This window comes from Eptatretus burgeri, chromosome 1, assembly GCF_056783735.1.
Source record: "Eptatretus burgeri isolate ZD-2024b chromosome 1, Ebu_testis_v1, whole genome shotgun sequence".
In the NCBI taxonomy this organism is placed as follows: domain Eukaryota; kingdom Metazoa; phylum Chordata; class Myxini; order Myxiniformes; family Myxinidae; genus Eptatretus; species Eptatretus burgeri.
Genome location: NC_140961.1, coordinates 124,168,611 through 124,188,614, shown reverse-complemented (window position 1 = coordinate 124,188,614; position 20,004 = coordinate 124,168,611). Strand labels below are relative to the sequence as shown.

The 20,004-nt window shown below is 42.9% G+C and overlaps 1 protein-coding gene and 2 pseudogenes across 2 annotated transcripts in view; 2 read left to right on the top strand and 1 right to left on the bottom strand.

Moving 5' to 3' along the window:
- The window catches only part of IFT172 (intraflagellar transport 172), a 445,633-nt gene that overhangs the window by 313,141 nt on the left and 112,488 nt on the right, over positions 1–20,004 (top strand). The window contains exons 39-42 of one of the 2 annotated variants that reach the window (XM_085896864.1): positions 2,645–2,731; positions 4,596–4,712; positions 14,835–14,945; positions 17,888–17,998. In XM_085896864.1, coding sequence (XP_085752990.1) covers positions 2,645–2,731; positions 4,596–4,712; positions 14,835–14,945; positions 17,888–17,998 — 426 coding nt within the window. Of the gene's footprint in view, positions 1–2,644; positions 2,732–3,374; positions 3,521–4,595; positions 4,713–14,834; positions 14,946–17,887; positions 17,999–20,004 lie in introns of those variants that run through there. The other variant, XM_085896871.1, reaches the window with a different exon arrangement.
- On the bottom strand, positions 6,927–9,458 carry LOC147035337 (uncharacterized; annotated as a pseudogene).
- Positions 13,701–13,818, top strand: LOC147035336 (signal recognition particle RNA; annotated as a pseudogene).

Here is a 20,004-nt window from a genome sequence, read left to right as displayed (position 1 = left end):
CTCATGCTCTCTCTCTCTCATGCTCTCTCTCCCTCTCTCTCGCTCTCGCTCTCGCTCTCTCTCTCGCTCTCTCACGCTCTCTCTCTCTCTCCCCCTCTCTCTTTCTCTCCCCCTCTCTCTGCACGTGTCAGGGCATTGATTATGTTGAGATGGTTTTTGTCTCCTGACGCGTCTGGACGGAGTTTGTCTCTAGATGTGTCCATACGAGTGTGTCTCCGGACCTGTTTGGATGTAGTTTGTCTTTGGACACCTCTGGGCAGTGCTTGTCTCCAAACATGTCTGGGTTGTGTTTATGTCTGAGCTGGAGTTTGTCTCCGGACGTGTCTGGACGGGGTTTGTCTCCAGATGCGTCCGGGTGGTGTTTGTCTCCCGACTGTCTATCTCCGGACATGCCCGGGTGGTGTTTGTCTCTGGGTGGTATTTATAGTATGACCAGTACAAAATGGATTTCAGACATTATTTTGTTTCCATCTTCACTATTATTCTACGCAGAATAATTTTGATGAGACAGTATGAATCGTAATTGACGCTCCACTGCACGTCTGCCTTCCCTTCCTCTCACCTCTCACTGTCTTCCCTTCCCCCACCCCTCCTCACTCTCCCTCCATCTTCGCTCCCCCACCCCTCCTTGCTCACCCTCCCTCCTCTCTCTTTCCCCCTCAACCTACTCACTCTCCCGCTCCTCTTTCTCTCCCCTCCCCCCCCACCCCCTTAATGTTCCCATCAGTGAAGCGACGGGTTGTATTTGCTCGAAACTTGTATATCTTGAAGCTTCATATGTGATTTCTCCCAGCCATGGTTTCAAAGGTGACATGGGATGTTGCCACCGACATCCTTAAGGACCAGTTGTGACGTTTATTTGATGCACAACTCAATTCCTAAGGGTGGTTAGCATTGTTTAATACTCGCCTCAGGGAAGTTTGAGAAATTTGGACGTACTTACGTGTGGCCAGTGTATCGGCTAACAGTCTCCGGTTCACACACCTTTCGGAAGGAAAAATGATTATAACCAGTTATCCAGTTCCGTCAAGTTGTGGCCGACTTCAGGTGATGTTATGCTGAAACTTGGACGTAGGGAGCCGCGTATTGTAACGGAAGTCAAACTGATTTTCAACAATTATCCAGTCTGTCAAGTCGTGTCCGACGTCTGGTCACTTTCATGATGAGATTTCTCTAAATATCCCGATCCCGCACTGCTTTCCGAAGCTCTGGCCGAGACAGCTTGGTTGCAGCCTTTGCCTCATTGATCAGGCATGTACTGGACAAGGTTGCCGACCTTCCTCTCCTTCCCTCAACCATACCCAGCATGGTGGACTTCTCCAAACTTTCGTTTTCTGCATGTATAATGTGTCCAAAGCATGACAGTTTCTGTCTTAGCACCAGTGCTTCTAATATACATCACACTTATAAACTGTCAGTCTCCTTCATTTTTCACTGTCCATGACTCACGTCCTTATATTGCAGCTGGAAATGCCAGAACATTCACCAGCCTCCTCTTGGTTTGTTTTGTCACATCTTTAACTTAAACTTTCCAGATCTTTGTCAATCCTGACATTGCCGTTCTCCCCAACACAAACCATCTCTTAATTTCCACTCCGTGTGCTCCAGTCACTTTAATATTAGAAATTAGGAAGATGAAACTTTCCACGCAATCGTTTCCAAATCTGAACACGTGGATCTTCTCGGTTGATGAGATTTTAGCCTTTTTTTAGGTTTAAATAAAGACCAGCTTTTTCACTTTCCTTCTTCACTGTTAGTTTTTTTCCAGCAGTTTCATCAAGACTTCTTTACTTTCTGCCGACAGAGTGGAATCATCAGCATACCTGAGGTTGTTGATACATCTTCCATCAGCATACCTGAAAATAAATTCAATTATTTAATCAACTCGGTGGAAAAACATAAAATCATGGCACTTTGGCTGATCAGCGTTGTATGTCAGGGGCTCCCCTTGGTGAGGAGGTGCGTTGAGTTTGGCTTGGCCTCCGCACTACTGCATTCAAATGTAGATTACTTTGTCAGGAATCAAACCATTGCATTCAATAAATTATATTGCATATACATAATAGAAAGTAACATACAAAGGACCATCCATAGTTTCTGCAGGACCACCCTGAGTGGAAAGTATGATTTCACGGTCCTTGAAGTATGGTATGACAAGGAAACGAGGAGGAGATTTGGCCCATCATCGCCATGTTGCACTGCCTTGTTAATTTTTGCTTCAGCTGCAAACAACAATCATCTTGAGGTCGAAATTACCCAATCTTCATTGAGTGACCGAACTTGTACAGTCATATGTGACGCTACCTTGTCTTGTTCGATGTTTATAAGTAGATCTACTTTACATCGGATGATTTTCTCGCTTTATACATTCACACAATAGTTGGCTTGTGCTTTAGCAACCACATGTTTGCACTTATTTTCCAGAGAGTACCCTCTGCAATTTTTGCCATCAAGTAGCAGAGCAAAAGGAGCAACTTCAGGGAGATTTTAATGATATCCTCAAGGGAGCTCCCTTTGTAATGATCATCTTTTACATGCCCTTCTTGGTTTTTTTTGTGTTTTATTATTATTATTATTATTATTATTATTATTATTATTATTATTATTATTATTATTATTGTTTGCCCTTCGATTTATTTTGCAGTTAGTTGGCGTGGACGTTGTTGCTGCTTTGGACATGTATGCAGAAAGGGCTCAGTGGGAAAAGTGCATTGAAATTGCTGCTAACCAGGTAAGATTTTTTTTTTAATCATTGTTCTTGGTTTTACTTTTGTGCGCAGCAGATGGCTGTGGGTGGCATCATTTGCTGGGGGCACAGCTGTGCCGCTCAACTCAGTGTTCCCTGCAGATTCGAGCAATAATTTGGAATTTGGCCAGAGTGTCAGCGATAGCTCACCAACTTTTGTTGTTGGTTAAGAATCTTTGAGCCACGAGGAAGCTGTTGTGCCTCTTCCTATGTGGAATTTTCATGTCAGATCAAATTTCCTGAAGGGTATTTCAAGTTTACTTGATGTAAACCCGAATACATATTATATATCGAGATCAGACTGCATTACTGTAGTGGATACCAGGAAGCAAGTGCCTTACCAGCTATTTGTGCATGCATCCTGACCAACAAGAAATGCCTACCACACATTATTCTGTCTGTGGAACAAAAACAGTTCTCGGGGTAGCCAGGAACACTTTGAATTTTAAAAAGGCTCTTCTGGTGAAATATGTGCATCAGCTCCACCTATTTGGCATGAGCTTATCAGAGCTACAGCCCCCTACTTCCTATTAGGATTGGACAGAGATACGTACAGCTCACTTATCTCATTCCTGCAACAAAATACATCTATTCGTCATAGTAATGAATGCCACTGTGTGTGTGTCAGTCCATCAGTGTGTGTGTGTCTCCTCTGCAACTTCAAAACCATGAAACCTAGCAGCCTGAAACTTTGCATGCATACCTCGGGAACTCCAAGAGAGTGCATGGATGAAACTTTTGGTTGGGAGCGCCTGCCTTCTTCTTTTTTAAAAACGTGTAATCCCAACTGCCTCAATGTTATACTATAAATGGATCTATGTATGTATATATATATATATATATATATATATATATATATATATATATATATATATATATATATATATATATGTATGTACAGAAATAACAGGTTCAATTTTATATGGTGAAATGTGGAATAATTTTCATTGGATTTTATATTTTTCATGGGAGGGGAGAGATGCTGCGCTGATGTGTCATGCTCACACCCTGAAAGCTCGTGGTAGCCCTGTGGAAATTCCATTTTAATTTATTTTTGGTTGGACGAACGTTTTTACAGGGTAGTGCTGCGATAACGAATTATTGACAAAATGACGAGCATTTTTTTTTGTTCTAACTCGACTGAAGTAATAATAATAATCAGCATCATGCTATGTATAAATCAAGAAGGATATGTTTGTTTTTAGTTTGACTTGCATGCATTATTAAACTGCTCCACAAAATGAGGTGAAATGTGTGGTTGTACTCGGGGTATGTATCGGGGAAGTTTTTAGATGTTGAAAAAATATTCATACTCCTGGAAGTGGGAACATAATTGAAATGAACTACTGGACAGTACGAGTTAAAAACTTGTCATTGTCCTTGCGGGGATACACAGAAATGTTTTAAGGGTTAAAAATAAAAATCGTCCCTTGGATTCAGGGTGTTGGGATGACCTCCAATTCTCTTGATGCAACATGCATCATATCGCACTACATGGTGGAAGCCGGTATTACAAGTCATAAATCATAAAAGTTTGGGAATTAACCCATCCTTAAGGATGGGTTCTTCACGAGTAATAATAATATCAAGAAGTTATCAGTAACAATGATGATAAAAATGAGAATCATAGTTTTAATCCTTCCTGTTCTCTTTTTATTGTATTTGATGAATTTCCCTTTTTTATGAATTTCTATAATGTCATAAACAATGAGCACATTTGATTAATGGTCTTTAAACTTGTCCATATTACAGGAAAGGAACATTTTCATGAAAGTGTGACGCACAAAGTTTCAAAAACCAAAAGCTGCTATTGTTCTGCTGCTGTAACATTCACATTTTGTGCTCTCAGAATTTCAAGGTCCTCCACAAGTATGTGGCACTGTACACAACACACCTTCTTAAGGAAGGAAAGGCATTGGAAGCACTTGAGCTCTATGTGAAACACGGTGTTTCATCAAACCCACAGGTATGTTTTCGAGGGTTATTTATTTATTTACATTGACTAACCTAATAACCGATACCTCCGGTACCACAGTCAAGGCTATTAAAAAAATAACTATAAAGCATCATAAAATGCAAATGCCATCCGCATTTGCTTTTTTATTCGAACTAAACTTTATAAAACCAATAGCTAAATCCCCTCTTCCTGTCCAGACTGGAGTTCCTCGAGGCAGTGTTTGGGCCCTGTTCTTTTTCTGGTTTTCATCAATGATCTGTCTGACTCTGGAAAATCCTCTTTATCTCTATGCTGATGACTCCACCATCTGCCGTACCATCTGTCATCCCTCAGACCGGCAAGTCGCAGCTTCTTCACTCTCTGCACATCTGGATAAAATCCACAAACTAATCAAACTCGTGGAACATGTCTTTCAATCCTGACAAATCTCACACTCTTACTATATCAATCCGAAAGGACAGTTTGGAACCCCCCCCCCCCAACGCCAATCTACTTTCTCAACAATCTTCTTGAAGAAGTCCTTTCATTCAAGCTTCTGGGTCTCACTATCTGCCATGATCTCACCTGGGAAAGCCACATTTCCAAGCGGGTCTCCAAAGCCAGTTGCCGACTGGGCATCCTCCATCATGCAAAGTCCTTCCTTGGCACACTTGAGCTCCTGACCACATACAATGTTTTCGTCCACAGCCTGATGGAGTACTGCTCTCTGCTCTGGGCTGGTGCTCCTGCCTCCCACCTTTCTCGGCTTCACGCTGTGAAAACCAAGGCATTTAGGTTCATTGGTATCTCCTGCGGTCAGGCTGAGTCTTTGGGCCTCTCACTCTCTCACTGCAGGCAGGCCGGTGGTCTTTCTGTCTTCCACAGTCTCCTCTATGGTCTCGCCCCCCACCCCACACCCTGCTCTGTCTGCGACATGTCCCCCCCATATTTCCACAGGGTTCTGAAGGTCTGTCAACAACCCCCTTCTGCAAAAACTACTAAAATCACAAATCACTGCTCACTTTCACGCTTTCATTCCTCTTTTTTTTCCCCGCCTTTGGGATAAACTCCCACACACTCTTCAATCCCATTCTTTCCTCCAGGTCTTCAAAACAGCTGTTCACCACCACCTCTTATCTTCCCCCATCCAAAACCATGATCTTTTCTACCCTCATTAATCCACCTCAAACCCACCTCCTTTAAATTCCCTTCTTTCCTTCCTGAATGTCCCTGTAATGTCCATCTTGTATACTCCATGTTCCCTGCCCCATCCCTCTCCCTTCCACAGATCTCCTAATGTCTTTGTTCCCCACTGTTTTGCCCTTCCCTCTCCTGCCCCTCTTGACTTCTGCCCCCCTTATTGTGTGTTAGCTCTCTTCCGAGCCTCAACAATTTATACAAAAAAAAAGTAAAATTGATCAATTGGTGTCCTCCATATTGTTAGAATAAAGGTTTGTTGAAAATTTGATGACAAAAGCTCAAATTGTCAAATTTGATTTGTCAAAATTGTCAATTGTCAAAAGCTCAAATCAAATCAAAAAAAAAAGGCATGCCCTGGACAGACAGATGCATCCACACAGAAGCAACTGCAAAACCCTGTCTCCCACTGTGCGGGGAACGGACTAATGGTTGCTCATAGTTAGTGTAGTAGCCTCTGAGTTAGGTTATTTTGGTGTTACAACAAAATAAGAGTCTTACTGGAAGCAAGTGTTGGTATGCATTTATTGGCAGACAAGATAATCAATGGATTTTATCAATCGAAAGTCAACATTTTGCTCTCATGGAGGGCGAATGCCTCATCAGTTTTAGCTGATAAAATCTATTGTATCTCTGACTTACATTCCTGACTCAATGGAATCTGACCCCAAAGCATTTTCTTGATGCTTTGCATGCAGCGTGTTGCATCATATAATTAATGTCCGAAGCCAAATGTCTCACGCGCTAGTGCTTTGGATGGCACGGTACATTTCAAAAAGAGTCGGCCATTGTATGCCACCGCTTTGGCTGATTTCGAAAATCCTACTCTATTCTATGGGGGCACTGTATCGGCAGCAAAATTATATGCCTCGGTAATGATGTCACGGAGCAGTCTGTGTCAGTAAGCGAATATCGGTCAGAGATGCGTTTGCTAAATAAATAATGGACCCTTTGTTCCTTTCCGTTGGTGAGCTTAGATCTCTTGGTTATGTAAGTACAGGCTGCACAACGGTGCAAGAGATGTCCACCTACTTTCATTGAAATGTGTTCACTTGTTTGGGTGAGCATGTTGCGTATGGTATTTACAGCATAAAAAGTAACATCCTTTCCGCACCTTAATTGATGCGTAGTTTCAATGAACATTGAAAGTTTTGTTTTTTTCAAAAAACAAGTATAGTCATAGTGCAGCAGATAATCATAACAATTATGCAAATTATGACTGAAGCATGAAATTTTTACCAGTGTTAGTACATACCATAAGCTTCATTTTCAGATCGGGAGGTAAGTCAGATTTGACCTCTGAGGATAGTGAGAGGTCAATGACCTCAATTACATTGAAATTGTCATTTTTTTTACGATTCTGGTGCAGTTTGTCTGTTTTGGGAATCATTAAAAAGGGATGTTGCCATGTGTTGGTCCCTTTATCTTCTGGAGAGCCTTTATACATAATCATAGGATGCAACCATGACTGAACAAGTGCTTTAAATGAGGTCAGTGGCCTCAGAAAACAAATTTATTGAAATACACATTTAGGTAATTGTGGTGTCCAGAACAGCATGCATGAAATCGTGTTGTAAGATCATCTGTGCAACCTTAATTTTCAATGTGCACTGAACATAGTCTATAAGCTTAAAGTACAGTGAGGTCAGTTTCCACAGACGCATAAATATAAAGGTGTCTGATTGCACCTCACAGTCTCCCGAACATGCACATAATGCAGTGCACTTGAGTGCAGCCTTGGTGCACATGCAGCGGCCGGTGCATCCCTTATCGCAGCCGCAGTGGATCAGTTCGTGGCAAGATTTTGATGCCTCTGGCAGTGTCGTCCAAAGAGGCTGCCACCCAGAGGCCTCCTTTGTCCAACCCCAGTCAGAGTGGGAGTGTGGTTTCTCTCTCGTGGCTGTGGCACACTGAGGTTGACTCCACACTGCGTGCATGCTTTACACTGTTGAACACCAGTAGCTGCGATACTGTAAGAGCAGCAGTTTGGGTGCTTGTGTTGGCCAACTGAGTCTGGTGCTTGATGTTCGCCCCATCGAGGATCATGTTCACCAGAGCAAGGAGGGATGGTGTCACAGAATCTTTCTGGCAGTCAGCTTGGAACGTATCGTCAAAGGTGAACCTGGTCTCAAACATTTCTCTACGTACTACCTGTGCTGCTCTTACTAGGTGCATGGCATCACTGTCATGATCACAGGCCTTCTTCAGGGCGGGACCTATATCTTTCTCAAACAAGAGAAGCGTGTCTCGGCCTGGAGAATGGGCTCTCAGATCAGGAAGCACAGAAAGAAGTCTGTCCTTCAGTCTGGTTGTGTGTATTCTGTTGGTTACCGTGACACCCAGCTGCTCCAGTCTCGTCTTGTAGAGGTTAGCCACGTCTGAGAGTTTAAATACAGGGGCATTGTCCTCATCTGCATGCATGTCCTCCATGAATACAACCAGCTCAGCAAATGCTATGCCATGCAGATGATCCGCATCCTCGTCCTTGAGTGCGCTGGTCTGATTTTGTTGTTTAATGCACGGGGACAGTTGCGATGGTATTTTGCCTCGATGGCAATCATGTCTCCTGCAAACAGCTTGACCAGCAGTTCAGTGTCCCCCAATTCAGTGGCACATCTCCGAACGTTCTTTTCAATTTCCTTTGTAGCTGCTTCGTGCAAGTCTGCAGTGCCAGCTGGCTTATTGCAGAAGAAACAGATAGGCTTGGTTGACTGTGGAAGCCTGTGGGCAGCTGCTGATCATGTGTGCACGGTTGGAGTACCGGTACTAGATTGCTGTCCTGAAGCTGATTCTGCTCTGCTCTACTGGTCAAACATTTTTTGTTATACTTTAAACAACATTTCTTGTGCCACTGAGCACTGTGTATCCTCAAGGTAGCTTCTACGCCATCGCCATCATCCAGTCTGTTCACGTTGAGTTCCATTGGCATGTGCCGAAGTCCCTTGAACTGGAGGAGGTCTTTTGTCAATGATGCATAGCCACTACCACTCGGTTTCATGGTTGATCTTAGTGGGCACTGCAAAGGTTCATCTGTCTCTGCTTGGCAAAGAATACAAAGCTCCCAGTTAGTTCTTGGGGGTGGTCTTGATTGCTTGGACATAGAGGGCTTGGCTGGGTCTATGAGGATATGATGCTTTGCCATAGTGACGATCAGGTCTGGGATGCTTGTATCTTGGCTTCGATCATCAGGCAGGGAATCCTGCAACACACAAGTACAACAATTGTTTTAGTACCAGCCACCACAGTTTACATGAATTGGCATCAATATTTGATATGTTGAGGTCATTGACCTCTCACTGTCTTCAGAGGTCAAAGCTAGACACTTGTAAATAATTACCAACGCTGTGTGGAATATGTAGACACTTTTATTGGAACACAAATGCATGGTTTGTACATCATAAACATGTTTACCATTAACCAATGACGCCAAACATAAATATTTTGAAACTTTGAGGTTGTTGACCTCTCACGGTCCTCAGAGGTCAAATCTGCCTTACCTCCCGATCTGAAAATGAAGCTTATGGCATGTACTAACACTGGTAGAAATTTCATGCTTTAGTCATAATTTGCACAATTCTTATGATATGAGAGATTATCAGAAGAAATCAGCCATGCCGAAACTTTTCACTCTCTTAAGTTCACAACTTGTCATATAGGTTCTTGAAAACCTGTAACCGTGTAAAGTGATTGAAATAGCATGTCTGATATACTGTGGTGGGAAAAAAGTTTGTGAACCCTTTCGAATTTTCCGGATTTCTGCATAAATTTGACCGAAAATGTGATCATATATTCATCTTTGTCCTAATAATAGATAAATAGAAGCTGATTAAAAAAAAAAAAAGCACACAAAAAAAATCTACTTTTTCATTTATTTCTTGAGTAAAATGATCCAACATTCAATTTCTTTCTTAGAAAAAGTATCTGAAGCTTCGCATCCAGTAACTGGTGGCACCCCTTTGAGCAGCAATAACTTCAACCAAACGTTTCCTGTAACTCCTGATCAGTCCTGCACATCAGCTTGAGGGAATTGTGGCCCATTCCTCCTTACAGAACTGCTTCAACTCAGAGATATTTGTGGGCTTTCTTGTATGAACTGCTCGCTTCAGGTTCTGCCACAACATTGCAATTGAGTTAAGGTCTGGATTTGACTTGGCCATTCCAACATGCAAAAAGTCCTCTGCTTCAGACATTCTGTTGTAGATTTACTTGTATGTTTGGGATCGTCGTCTTGCTGCATGACTCACTTTCTGTTAAGCTTCAGTTCACAGACGGATGCCTTGACATTCTCTTGTAGAATTTGCTGGTACAATGCAGAATTAATGTTTCCATCGATGATGGCAAGCCGTCCGGGTCCTGAGGCAGCATAGCAGCCCAAACCATCATACTCCCACCACGATGCTTCACAGTTGGGATGAGGTTCTTCTGTTGGAATGCAGTTTTTGGTTTTCACCAAACATAACATTTCTCATTTTAGCCAAAAAGTTCCACTTTCGATTCATCTGTTCACAGAACATTCTCCCAATTGCCTTCTGGATCATCCAGGTGGTCTTTGGCAAATTTAAGATGGGCAGCAATGTTCTTCTTGGAGAGCAGCGGTTTCCTCATTGCTATTCTCCCATGCACTATTCTATTCTGCAGATCCTTACACGTTACGCTGTGGTTTTTTGTGACCTCTTGGTTTATGATTATATGCCTTGCTATTGGAATGATTTTCATTGGACGACCCACTTTCCTGGAAAGAGTAACAATGGTGTTGAATTTTCTCGATTTTTACACTATCTGCTTGACAGTGGATTGGTGGAGCCAAATATCTTTGGAAATGGTTTTGTAACCCTTTCCAGACCGATGAGCATTGACGACTCTTTTTCTGAGATCCTAAGAAATCTCTTTTGCGTTATATGCTTCCACAAACCTGTGTGGTGAAGACCAGACTGTGATGGTGATGAAGAAAGTTTGTTTTTCATTTGGGGTCGAGCCTCCCAAACTCACTCTTGATTGTCATCCTAATGATTGAAACACCAAACTGTCATAACCCCCTTAATTGAGCTGATTAACCTGGAGGTTCACATACTTTTTCTGACAATGAAATTGGATGTTGGATAATTTTGCTCAACAAATGAAAAAGTAGTTGTTTTTTTTGGAGTGCTATTTGTTTACTCAGGTTCTCTTTATCTATTATTCAGACTTAGATGAAGATCTCATCACATTTTAGGTCAAATTTATGTGGAAATACAGAAAATTCTAAAGGGTTCACAATTTTTTTTTCTCACCACTGAATATTTTAGGTTGAGGTATGAAAGTTTCCTGCTTGTGTAATGTGTCAGGATTTCATAGTTAATCGGTTGGTTATCATTCGTTGTTTGGTTGAAGTTGAGACAGTATTTTTATGGCAAAGAGCGATCTGGAGAACAAACTGTGAAGGCGCCTTTGATGCAACTAAAGAGACAGAGGCCTATCCACATTCTATCCACATACAAGGCCCTCATCCGCAGCTTGATGGAGCACTGCTCTCGCTTCCAGGCTGGCTTCCGTGCCTCACACCTTACTCAGCTTTATGGCATGGAAACCATGGCCTTCAATATCATTGGAATCGACTGCAATGAAGCTGAGTATATGGGCCTCTCACTTTCCCATCACAGACAGGTCTGTGGTCTCTTTGTCTTCTCACACCTCCTTTCTGGACTTGCACCCTCTACTCTTTCCATGCTCTGTCCTCTTCCTCCACCCCCTCCCCCCCCCCAGGTTTCTGTGGAGGTCACGCAGTCTGCCTTCTGGGGAAACTCCCAAAATCCAGAACTACTCCTCACCTCCACTCACTCATTCCTTCCCCTTTTTTCCCACCTGTGGAACAAACTTACGCAGTCTCTTCAATCTCATTCTTCCCTCCATGACTTCAAGACAGCTGTTCTCCACCATTTAAGATCCCCAAGATTCACTCTCCCCCCACCAAAAACCATGAATTTTTTTTCTACCCCCGTTAACCCCTCCTAAATCCACCCCCTTTCCAAGTTTCCAGTTTGTCCTTTCCTGAGAGTTTGCTTTCCTTACCTCTGAGTTTGAATTCCGTGAGAAGAGAATGCATTGCACCACAGAATACATCGATTTGTGGAGGGTAAATTAAATCGGCTGTCCCATTTCCTAGTACTTTGTTATGAACAGTGGAGATCCCATATTACTTCTCACCAATAATGAGCCGTTGTGTGCCTGAACAATGGCACAATTTCTTATTATCTGGCCGAAGTCTGCTGTCACTGACCATTAACGGTTCTGGAGGACAGACCGGCAACTTACAGACAATGAATGTCACAATGGAAACTGATATTATGACTTATTGGCTGAAATGAATGCGACCTGATCAAACCACGGAAGCAAAGCGAAGTCTGATGAGGACTCTCTGATGGGAGATTTCACCAGAATAATGGGCGCTGTGCACCGAAGGAAGCCAGGATATTGGTTCACTAATGCAGAATGTTTATGGAAGCTCATAAGGAGAGGCAACATCAAAATGTGAAGTTACCTTCACCATGTACAGTTGTGGGATTGGCGTTTCCAAGGTCAATAAGCTTGGCTTTGTTTTCGCTGACATTGCTTATGCTGAGGGGAATATAAATATTGAACCTTTTGTCCCTTACGTGAACTGTATGCGCTGAGCCAATCAATCAGCATTTTAAATGGTCACCAAGTAGCCTCAATGCTACGTTCGTTGGGATAAATGAGGTATTGCGTGTCGCCAACGTAAAATTACGATCCATACATGACCGGGGTGATAAGTTTCCTCAAAAATCACAGCTGGTGTGTAAAAGTGCACATGCTCGCAAGCAACACTCCACGGCCAGATCGGCTTCCCGGTCAGGGTAACATCGCCCAAAGCATTGTGGGTTCAACTTCAGGCACATCACAGGTCAGAACTAGAACGGCACCCGGCACTCGGCAGAGCACTTACCTCTGCCAGACTGAACAGTTTACATTTGTATCCCACTGATGGACCGGATCTGTGTCCGGATCTTCACCAAAATCAAATCAATTTGTCCTCGTCACACACACCCAACCTGTCCACCATGTTTTGTCCGAATCCGTCCGTAACTTTTTGAGATATCCCAGACAAACAGGGGTGAAAACAACCTCCGTCCACCTTCTTTGGCAGAGTTCATTAACGAGTTGCAATTGAATAATATTCCTCTGTAAGGAGACAGAAACAAAGGCTGTTGGAATTGTATGGTTCTTAGAACATGGAAAAAAAAATCACCAAGTTCGTCGTAAAAGAATGTCGCATCGATTCCTCTCTCCGTACATTATGCTCAAACGCACTCCTGAAGTGTCACACTCTGCAGAGACCTTTGTAGAATAAGAGGAAATATTTAATCATAACTCGGTATGTAACTTGTGGTTGTCGTGGCCAAACGGTCCAAAAACCGGAGCTGCAGATGGCTGGCTGTACAACACCTTGCAAGGTGCAGGATGTTTGCGACGGGAATGATGAATGATTGTCATGTGTGAATATGCCATGCTGTCTCGCTCCTTTTTTTTTATGAGATGTGCAGTTGCTCGAGGGAACCTGTAGCAGCATCGAGTCGGTGATCTTTGAAGTGAAAGTTTTGTTACAGTTTAAATATTTTGGTCATTCAAACGTACGAGAAGATCATTTGGCCCGTTGTAACTGTGTCACCAAACTTTATATGACCCGTGCCCATGTCGGGCAGCCTTATCGGCGATCCTTTAAATCGATGACCAACAGAATTTGTTTTAAATATGCAGCGAACCTTTGTTGTTTGTGCTTGAACAAATTATGGAAATATTAAAATACACGTTGGCCCGTGTGCTACCGGGCGTAGTGGCGTGCGCCTGTAATCCGGCTACTCGGAGGCTTGGGTTGGAGGATCGCTTGAGGACGGGAGCTCTGCGCAGGGCAGCCCGGAATCATGGCGAAACCCAATCCTTATCCCTGTGTCATAAGAGGCGACCAGGGTTGCGTCAGGAAGGGCATCCGGCGTAAAACCTGTGCCAAATCAGTTTGCGGATCATAACGGATGATCCGCTGTGGCGACCCCTAACGGGGGCAGCCGAAAGACGGACAACAACAACGTTGGCCCGTGTGCTCAACTTGAACGCTCAGCTCATCGTGATACTTGTGTCTCTGGTTCAAATCACACAAACGATGCTCATTTGTCCATTAGTTTAATTAATGCCTTTATAATTAATGGTCAAGTACACTTCTTATTCATTCGTCTGCAGCACAAGGTAGCATCATTGGCTGAGGGTGCAACTGTGCCGGTGATGCCCAATGCTGGTAAGGGCAGGAATTTGGAATCTGTTCATGGTGCCGGTGATTACTCTCCGACTCTTCACGAAGGGCACCGTGGGATCTTCAACATCCAGCAAGTATTATGCTGACAGATGGGACTCCCAGTTTAACGGCCATCCGAAGGACAGCACACACATTGATGATTCTTCCTGAGCTTGTGAAACACCAAGATGACAGTTTTTAACTGGGTTGAGATTCAAACCCAGGCTCGGCAGCTAAGAGGCGAGCATGAGTACCTGAAAGCCATCCTGTCAGCGGTAAGGTGCACATAGAGCTTACAATTCCTTTATCCAACACGGTGATGCACGTACGAGCTTTTCCAAAAGCCTGCGACAATGAAAGAAAAATAAATTCTGAAAGTGGTGCAACAGCTCAGAAACCAAATCCGAGACTTGGGGTTTTTGTTTTTTTCAATGCGATGATCAATTAAAAGGAATCGTATCACAATGTCAACCTCGGGAGGGTAACAAGACGACTTTAGAGCGCAAATGGGAAACTTTGCTCTCCGAAACAACGGCATATGTTTCACTGTGTATTATAGCATTATCTTCACCTGTCTCCATCGGCATGTACATGAATTGCCTCTGCATCCACTGCTGCTGCAATGGCCTTCTTTCTGCAGATAGTTTCTTCAACTTGTCTTTCACCTTTAGAACTTCAACATCTACAAAAGAATCACCACTGACTTGCTGGGCAGAGGGAACATCACTTCATCCAACGCTTACAGAATGTGGGCCAACCTACGCACCATGTTACACTCTTTGGTGAGGATCTAATGGTGTAAAGGCTTTTTGATGTACTGTATGAATCAAATCGCATGTTTGACATGTCAAGCGTGCCCCTAATTACGGAATCCATTATGCACAACAATTCCTCAAAATGTCGCTTTAGTGGCCAGGCATCAGATCTGGCGAACAAATTGGATGCACAATGAATTCTGGTTTGTTGATATCATTCGTAGTTGATGCACGCGGCTCTTAAATGCTTGTTCATTCTGTGGCCGACTCTATATTGTAATCTGGTGTTCTGCCCTAAGTCAGGTCCTGTATTGCTGAAGCAGTTCCTTGGCAAGTGTTGTGCTGCGTGGTTTGCCATTGCCTTCCCATCAGTAGTTCTGGCAGGAATTTGTAATTGGTTCAGGTTGTTGGCGATAGCTCACCTAACCTTCGCGGCGCAGGACACCGTGGGATCTTTGACGTCCACCAACTAATGCCGGCAGACGGGACTCCCAGTTTAACGTCCATCCGAAGGACGGCACATTGATGAATCATCGTGCCAGCGAAACATCGGGATGACAGTTTATAGCTGGGTCAGGATTCAAACCCGGGCGAGATCGATTCGAGAATATTCTCAAAACACTTGGAGGTTGACACTGAAGTTCTGCCTTTTAAATTGTTACACCCACATGCATCCCTTGAATCATCTCCTTCCTCCTGAACTGAATAAATTAATAACTTGTGCAGAAAAGTGCTTTGACAAAAGGCTTCTTCTTTTTTTCATTTTAGTTTCTGGCTTTAAGCCCTGGTGTTCATGGTGAGCCCCCCCATGGAGCCACTTCATCCGCAGAATTTCCTTAAGATCTCAAACAAGCCGGTTGTTTAACTTCCATCTGTTGTTCAGAAACTTTGGGACAATAACTCAGGTTTCCTTCACTGAGAGGGTTGCTTTTCTTCCTATTCACGCTAATCGAACCACGATTGTTGTTCAGTCATCAGGTGTTCAAAACAAGTTTTGATGGAGATGCTGGAAAGGTATCCAGTTTGTTATGCCCTTTAATAAAATATGTTGAGCCTTGTCATGCTTCAGCCTCATCATGGAAGATGACAATAATGTTTGAAGCTTCAATTCCACAGAATCCAGGAAAAACAAATGTGATGCCGGGGTACCAGTCTCGATGGGTGGGCAGTACTCAATAAGGTATGGATAAAGGCAATGTAGGCTGTGAGTAGTTGTGATTTTCCATGGAAAGACTTGGATTGACGGAAGATGCCCAGTCTGCGACTGGCTTCGGAGGTCAGTTTTGCTATGTATTATCAGCTACTTTTGCTATACAGTATTATCACCGAGGGCTGGTGGTGAGGCCTAGATGTTCAAGAAACTGCAGCTCTTACAGTGGCTGACTGTGGAAATAGATGGGTGGGTTCATTTGATGATCCTTCCAGAAGACAGTGTGAGACTGTGAGCTTTGCCAGGATTGACAGTCGTGTTCCATTTATTAAACCAGCTTGTAATCAATGATCAATTTGCAGAGAATGATGCTGCTCTCGTCTACCTGTCATTGAAAGCAACATGTTCACCGCTCAAGTGGAGGAAGTCAGAAACCGAAGTATGAATTTGGCCATGTATGCCAGAGGCAGTGAGCTTGATAAGCAGTGCGGGATGTCAGTCTGTGTTGAATGCCTGAGATATATCCAGGGAGACTGTCCTGGCCTCTGGCTTTCAGACTTTTGGCCTCCAACCATTGCTGAAAGAGGAGCAGCAGCTTATCACATTAGTTGAGTGACTGGGATGTAATCCAAACTGATGGTCAGAGATCCAGCTGTTTGAAAAGAGGAAAGACTTGACATCAGCACCAATGATTGATTTCCTGACTTTGTTTTCAGTTGAAAATGTCTTTTTTACACCATTATTGTAAATGAGAGTGATGTTGGCAGACGCGTTTGCAGATGGGAGGGATACAAAGAAATAATAGTGGCATAACAGCATTTGAGAACATTGGCACTGATGTCATCGAGTCTTTGCTGAACTGAAGTTTCTCTACTTTCTTGGGTGTGAAAGCCACATCGTCGAGAAGGAAGTTGGTACAAAGGGGGTGTGGGGATAAAGTGGGATGGGTTGAGTGCACGAGATTTCCAGGCAAAAACACTAAGTTGAGGCATTTACCTTTGTCTTGCATCGAGTCTGAGGTGAGGCCGTTTGAAGTAAACGAGGGCAAAGGTGCGGAGCATACACTAGAGAAGGACTTGACAAAGCACCACCACGACTCTGAGGACCGATACTGGTTTGACAGTTCGGCCTTGAGATCAGCAATATTATATTATCTGGCCTACATAAGGAAGGTTATACACTTGTGAGCATTACAGAGGGAGCTATTGTTGCCCTCAGTCGGGATAGCCTCCCAAGTTGAGAATTGCCTCACCACTGGATGCAGTACACCACGGCCAAGAGAAAATATCTGTTTTGTGGCTCCCTGAACATGGTAATGAGTCTTTGGTAGGAGTATGAACTTTTTTTGTAACACTTGCACCTAATTGTGGAGCATTTACTTGCTTGCTCCCCGTTCAAATATTTTGCAGTATCCCAAAAAAGATTCGTCATTTTTCGACCTGTTCCTTCTTTTCCCTTTTGCAGATTGTCAAAATCACTTGCTGACACTGTTTGGTCCAGAGTTTGCAAAAAACAAGTATCATCATAATTTTGAGGTCATCTCTTATAACAAGTAAATGTCATGCTCCATTAAGTTTTCCAGCCATCTAACTGGATAGGCATGAAAGTGTGAATAATTTCTGAACACCCCTTCTTCCAAAAGATTCTCATAATATTTCATGACATTCTCATCACATTTCTCAGAACTCATCAGAAATCATCGAAGAGTTTTGTAGGAGAATGTCTGCTTCGCTGCAAAACTCAAAAAACCCTTCTACAATATATATATATTTTTTTTGATAATTGATAGCACATTTATGCACTAATTTTCTTTGTGCAGTGTGAATGTCTGACAACATCTGATGCACCGGCCCATGAGGAGTTTGAAAAACTCCTCCTCATTTCCCACTACTGTGCTCTGCGTTCAGCAGCTACTGGAGTGCAACAACTGGTAAGTAAACTCACGGTTGGTCAAACACAAGGGGTTATGATTTTTTTTTTTGACTAAAAGTTAAACGACATTCAATCTGTGCTCTCAAAACTACTTCAACATGAACCAGGATTGAGACAGCCATCAGTGTGGTTGGAAGGAAGGTATACCAAAATCACACCTTCTAAGATCCTCGGCAAATGCTAAATCCATGATCATGAAGCTCATTAGACAGCTCAGGTGGCCAAATTAATAATCCCAAGTGGAATCCGAAACTAATCGGAAACCTGGACATATTACGAACATATATGTCATTATTACGAGTAATAGGGGTCCAAAACCATCCTTGACCATGTTGTGGAACATTGGCCTCACTTTTTCGTCTTCCGCCCTCACTTTTTCACCTTGATTAGCTTTTTAATTAATTTTCTAAACAACCGCTTGAGTGATTGACACAAAACTTTCAACAAAGGAGGGCCTACCCATGGGAATTTTTTTTTAACCAACTAACATGATGATTGGATGAAAAATATGGCTGGCATTTCAAAAAGTCATTTTACTGCAGGCATGCATTGCAAGGTGTTTCACATATCAAGAATGTATGGCCTTGACTTCGCTGCACTCGGCCTCGGCCAAACTGTTCTGAAATTGAAAAACAAAACCAAAGTCGAGTAATTTCAGAATCGAGCAAGTAAAGTCTTAATCTCAACTCTCTTTATCTGAGCCTGATGTTAGCATATGACCAAACTTTACAAGTCCAATGGTTTGTTAAAAACTGGTGGCAGGCTTCGATGTGTCCTTAATGACAGTTTATATATAATAATGTCCTGCACAGTGCTGGTCTCTGGAGATAAGCACTGAGAATAAAGGAAGAGGAATAGCAGCAATCAAACTCTGGTTGGCAGTTGATGCGATGTGATGAGCTGCAGTGACACCTATGCTGCATCATACAGGAAAAAGATGTGACTGATAATGAATGAAAAAAATGTCATAGCTCCTGATGTTTTACACTGCAATGCACTCTGACCATAGTGTTTTCATAACCACTTGTAATCAGAAGATGATACTGGGCCTTGGTTAAAAGGGGAAACAGTCAACAGCATGGCACCTCTCTTGTTGCACCTGCAAATCGAGAGACAGAGGTCATGCCTCCATTTTGAACTCCAAAGCCTCACCTTATAATTTTAAGCAATGAGATACAACATTCAAATGCTCACAACACTCAATTGATCTCAAATGCTGAAATACAATCTTCTGTAGCTCTCTGCCTTTGGCCAGCACAGTGCCTCTTTCACTTGGGTTCCCGCTGTGGTTTGTCTGACTCAAGTTTCGTAGAAAATTTGGTTGTGGTTCGGCTCTCCCTCTTTGCTCGAGTGACCGACTCAGCAACCCACGATCACCTCTCAACTATGACCATCTTCTTTCATGACTAACAGATCGATCCTAACTCACCTGAAAAAGACGAAATCCAATCACGAATCAAATGTCACTCCAACTGGAACCTCCCCCCCCAACTCATTGGTCAGTTTGCTTCATAAGATTTATCCATCAACAAATGTCGTTGGGATATTCAGAAATTCAACCGACATACAAAATCTTTCAATTTATTTCTTGATGTTGAATTTCTTGATTTCTTGATGCTGCACTCAGCCCTCAGGTATGAAAAATATATCGTCATTAAACCAGCAGACAAAGGTGGGAAGGTGGTTGGCTGGATATGGATCTCCATAAACAAGAAGCTCATCGTCAATTAGCAGATACCTGTTTTTACATCGAGAAAGATCTCACCATGGACCATCAAAAATGCATCAAATATACCATGAACGATCTTATTTCCAAACAAGAAGTTCACCTCACTCATAACCTTGTCGGTCCTCTTCATGCATTGCATATCTATTCTTATCTAAGATTCATAAACCCAACAATCGCAGGCCATCCCATCGTGTCTTCCTGTGGCTGTCCGACAGAAGTATTTTCGAGTTGATTGGATAAAAAAAAACTCAAATTGTATCCTCCTTCCTTACCAT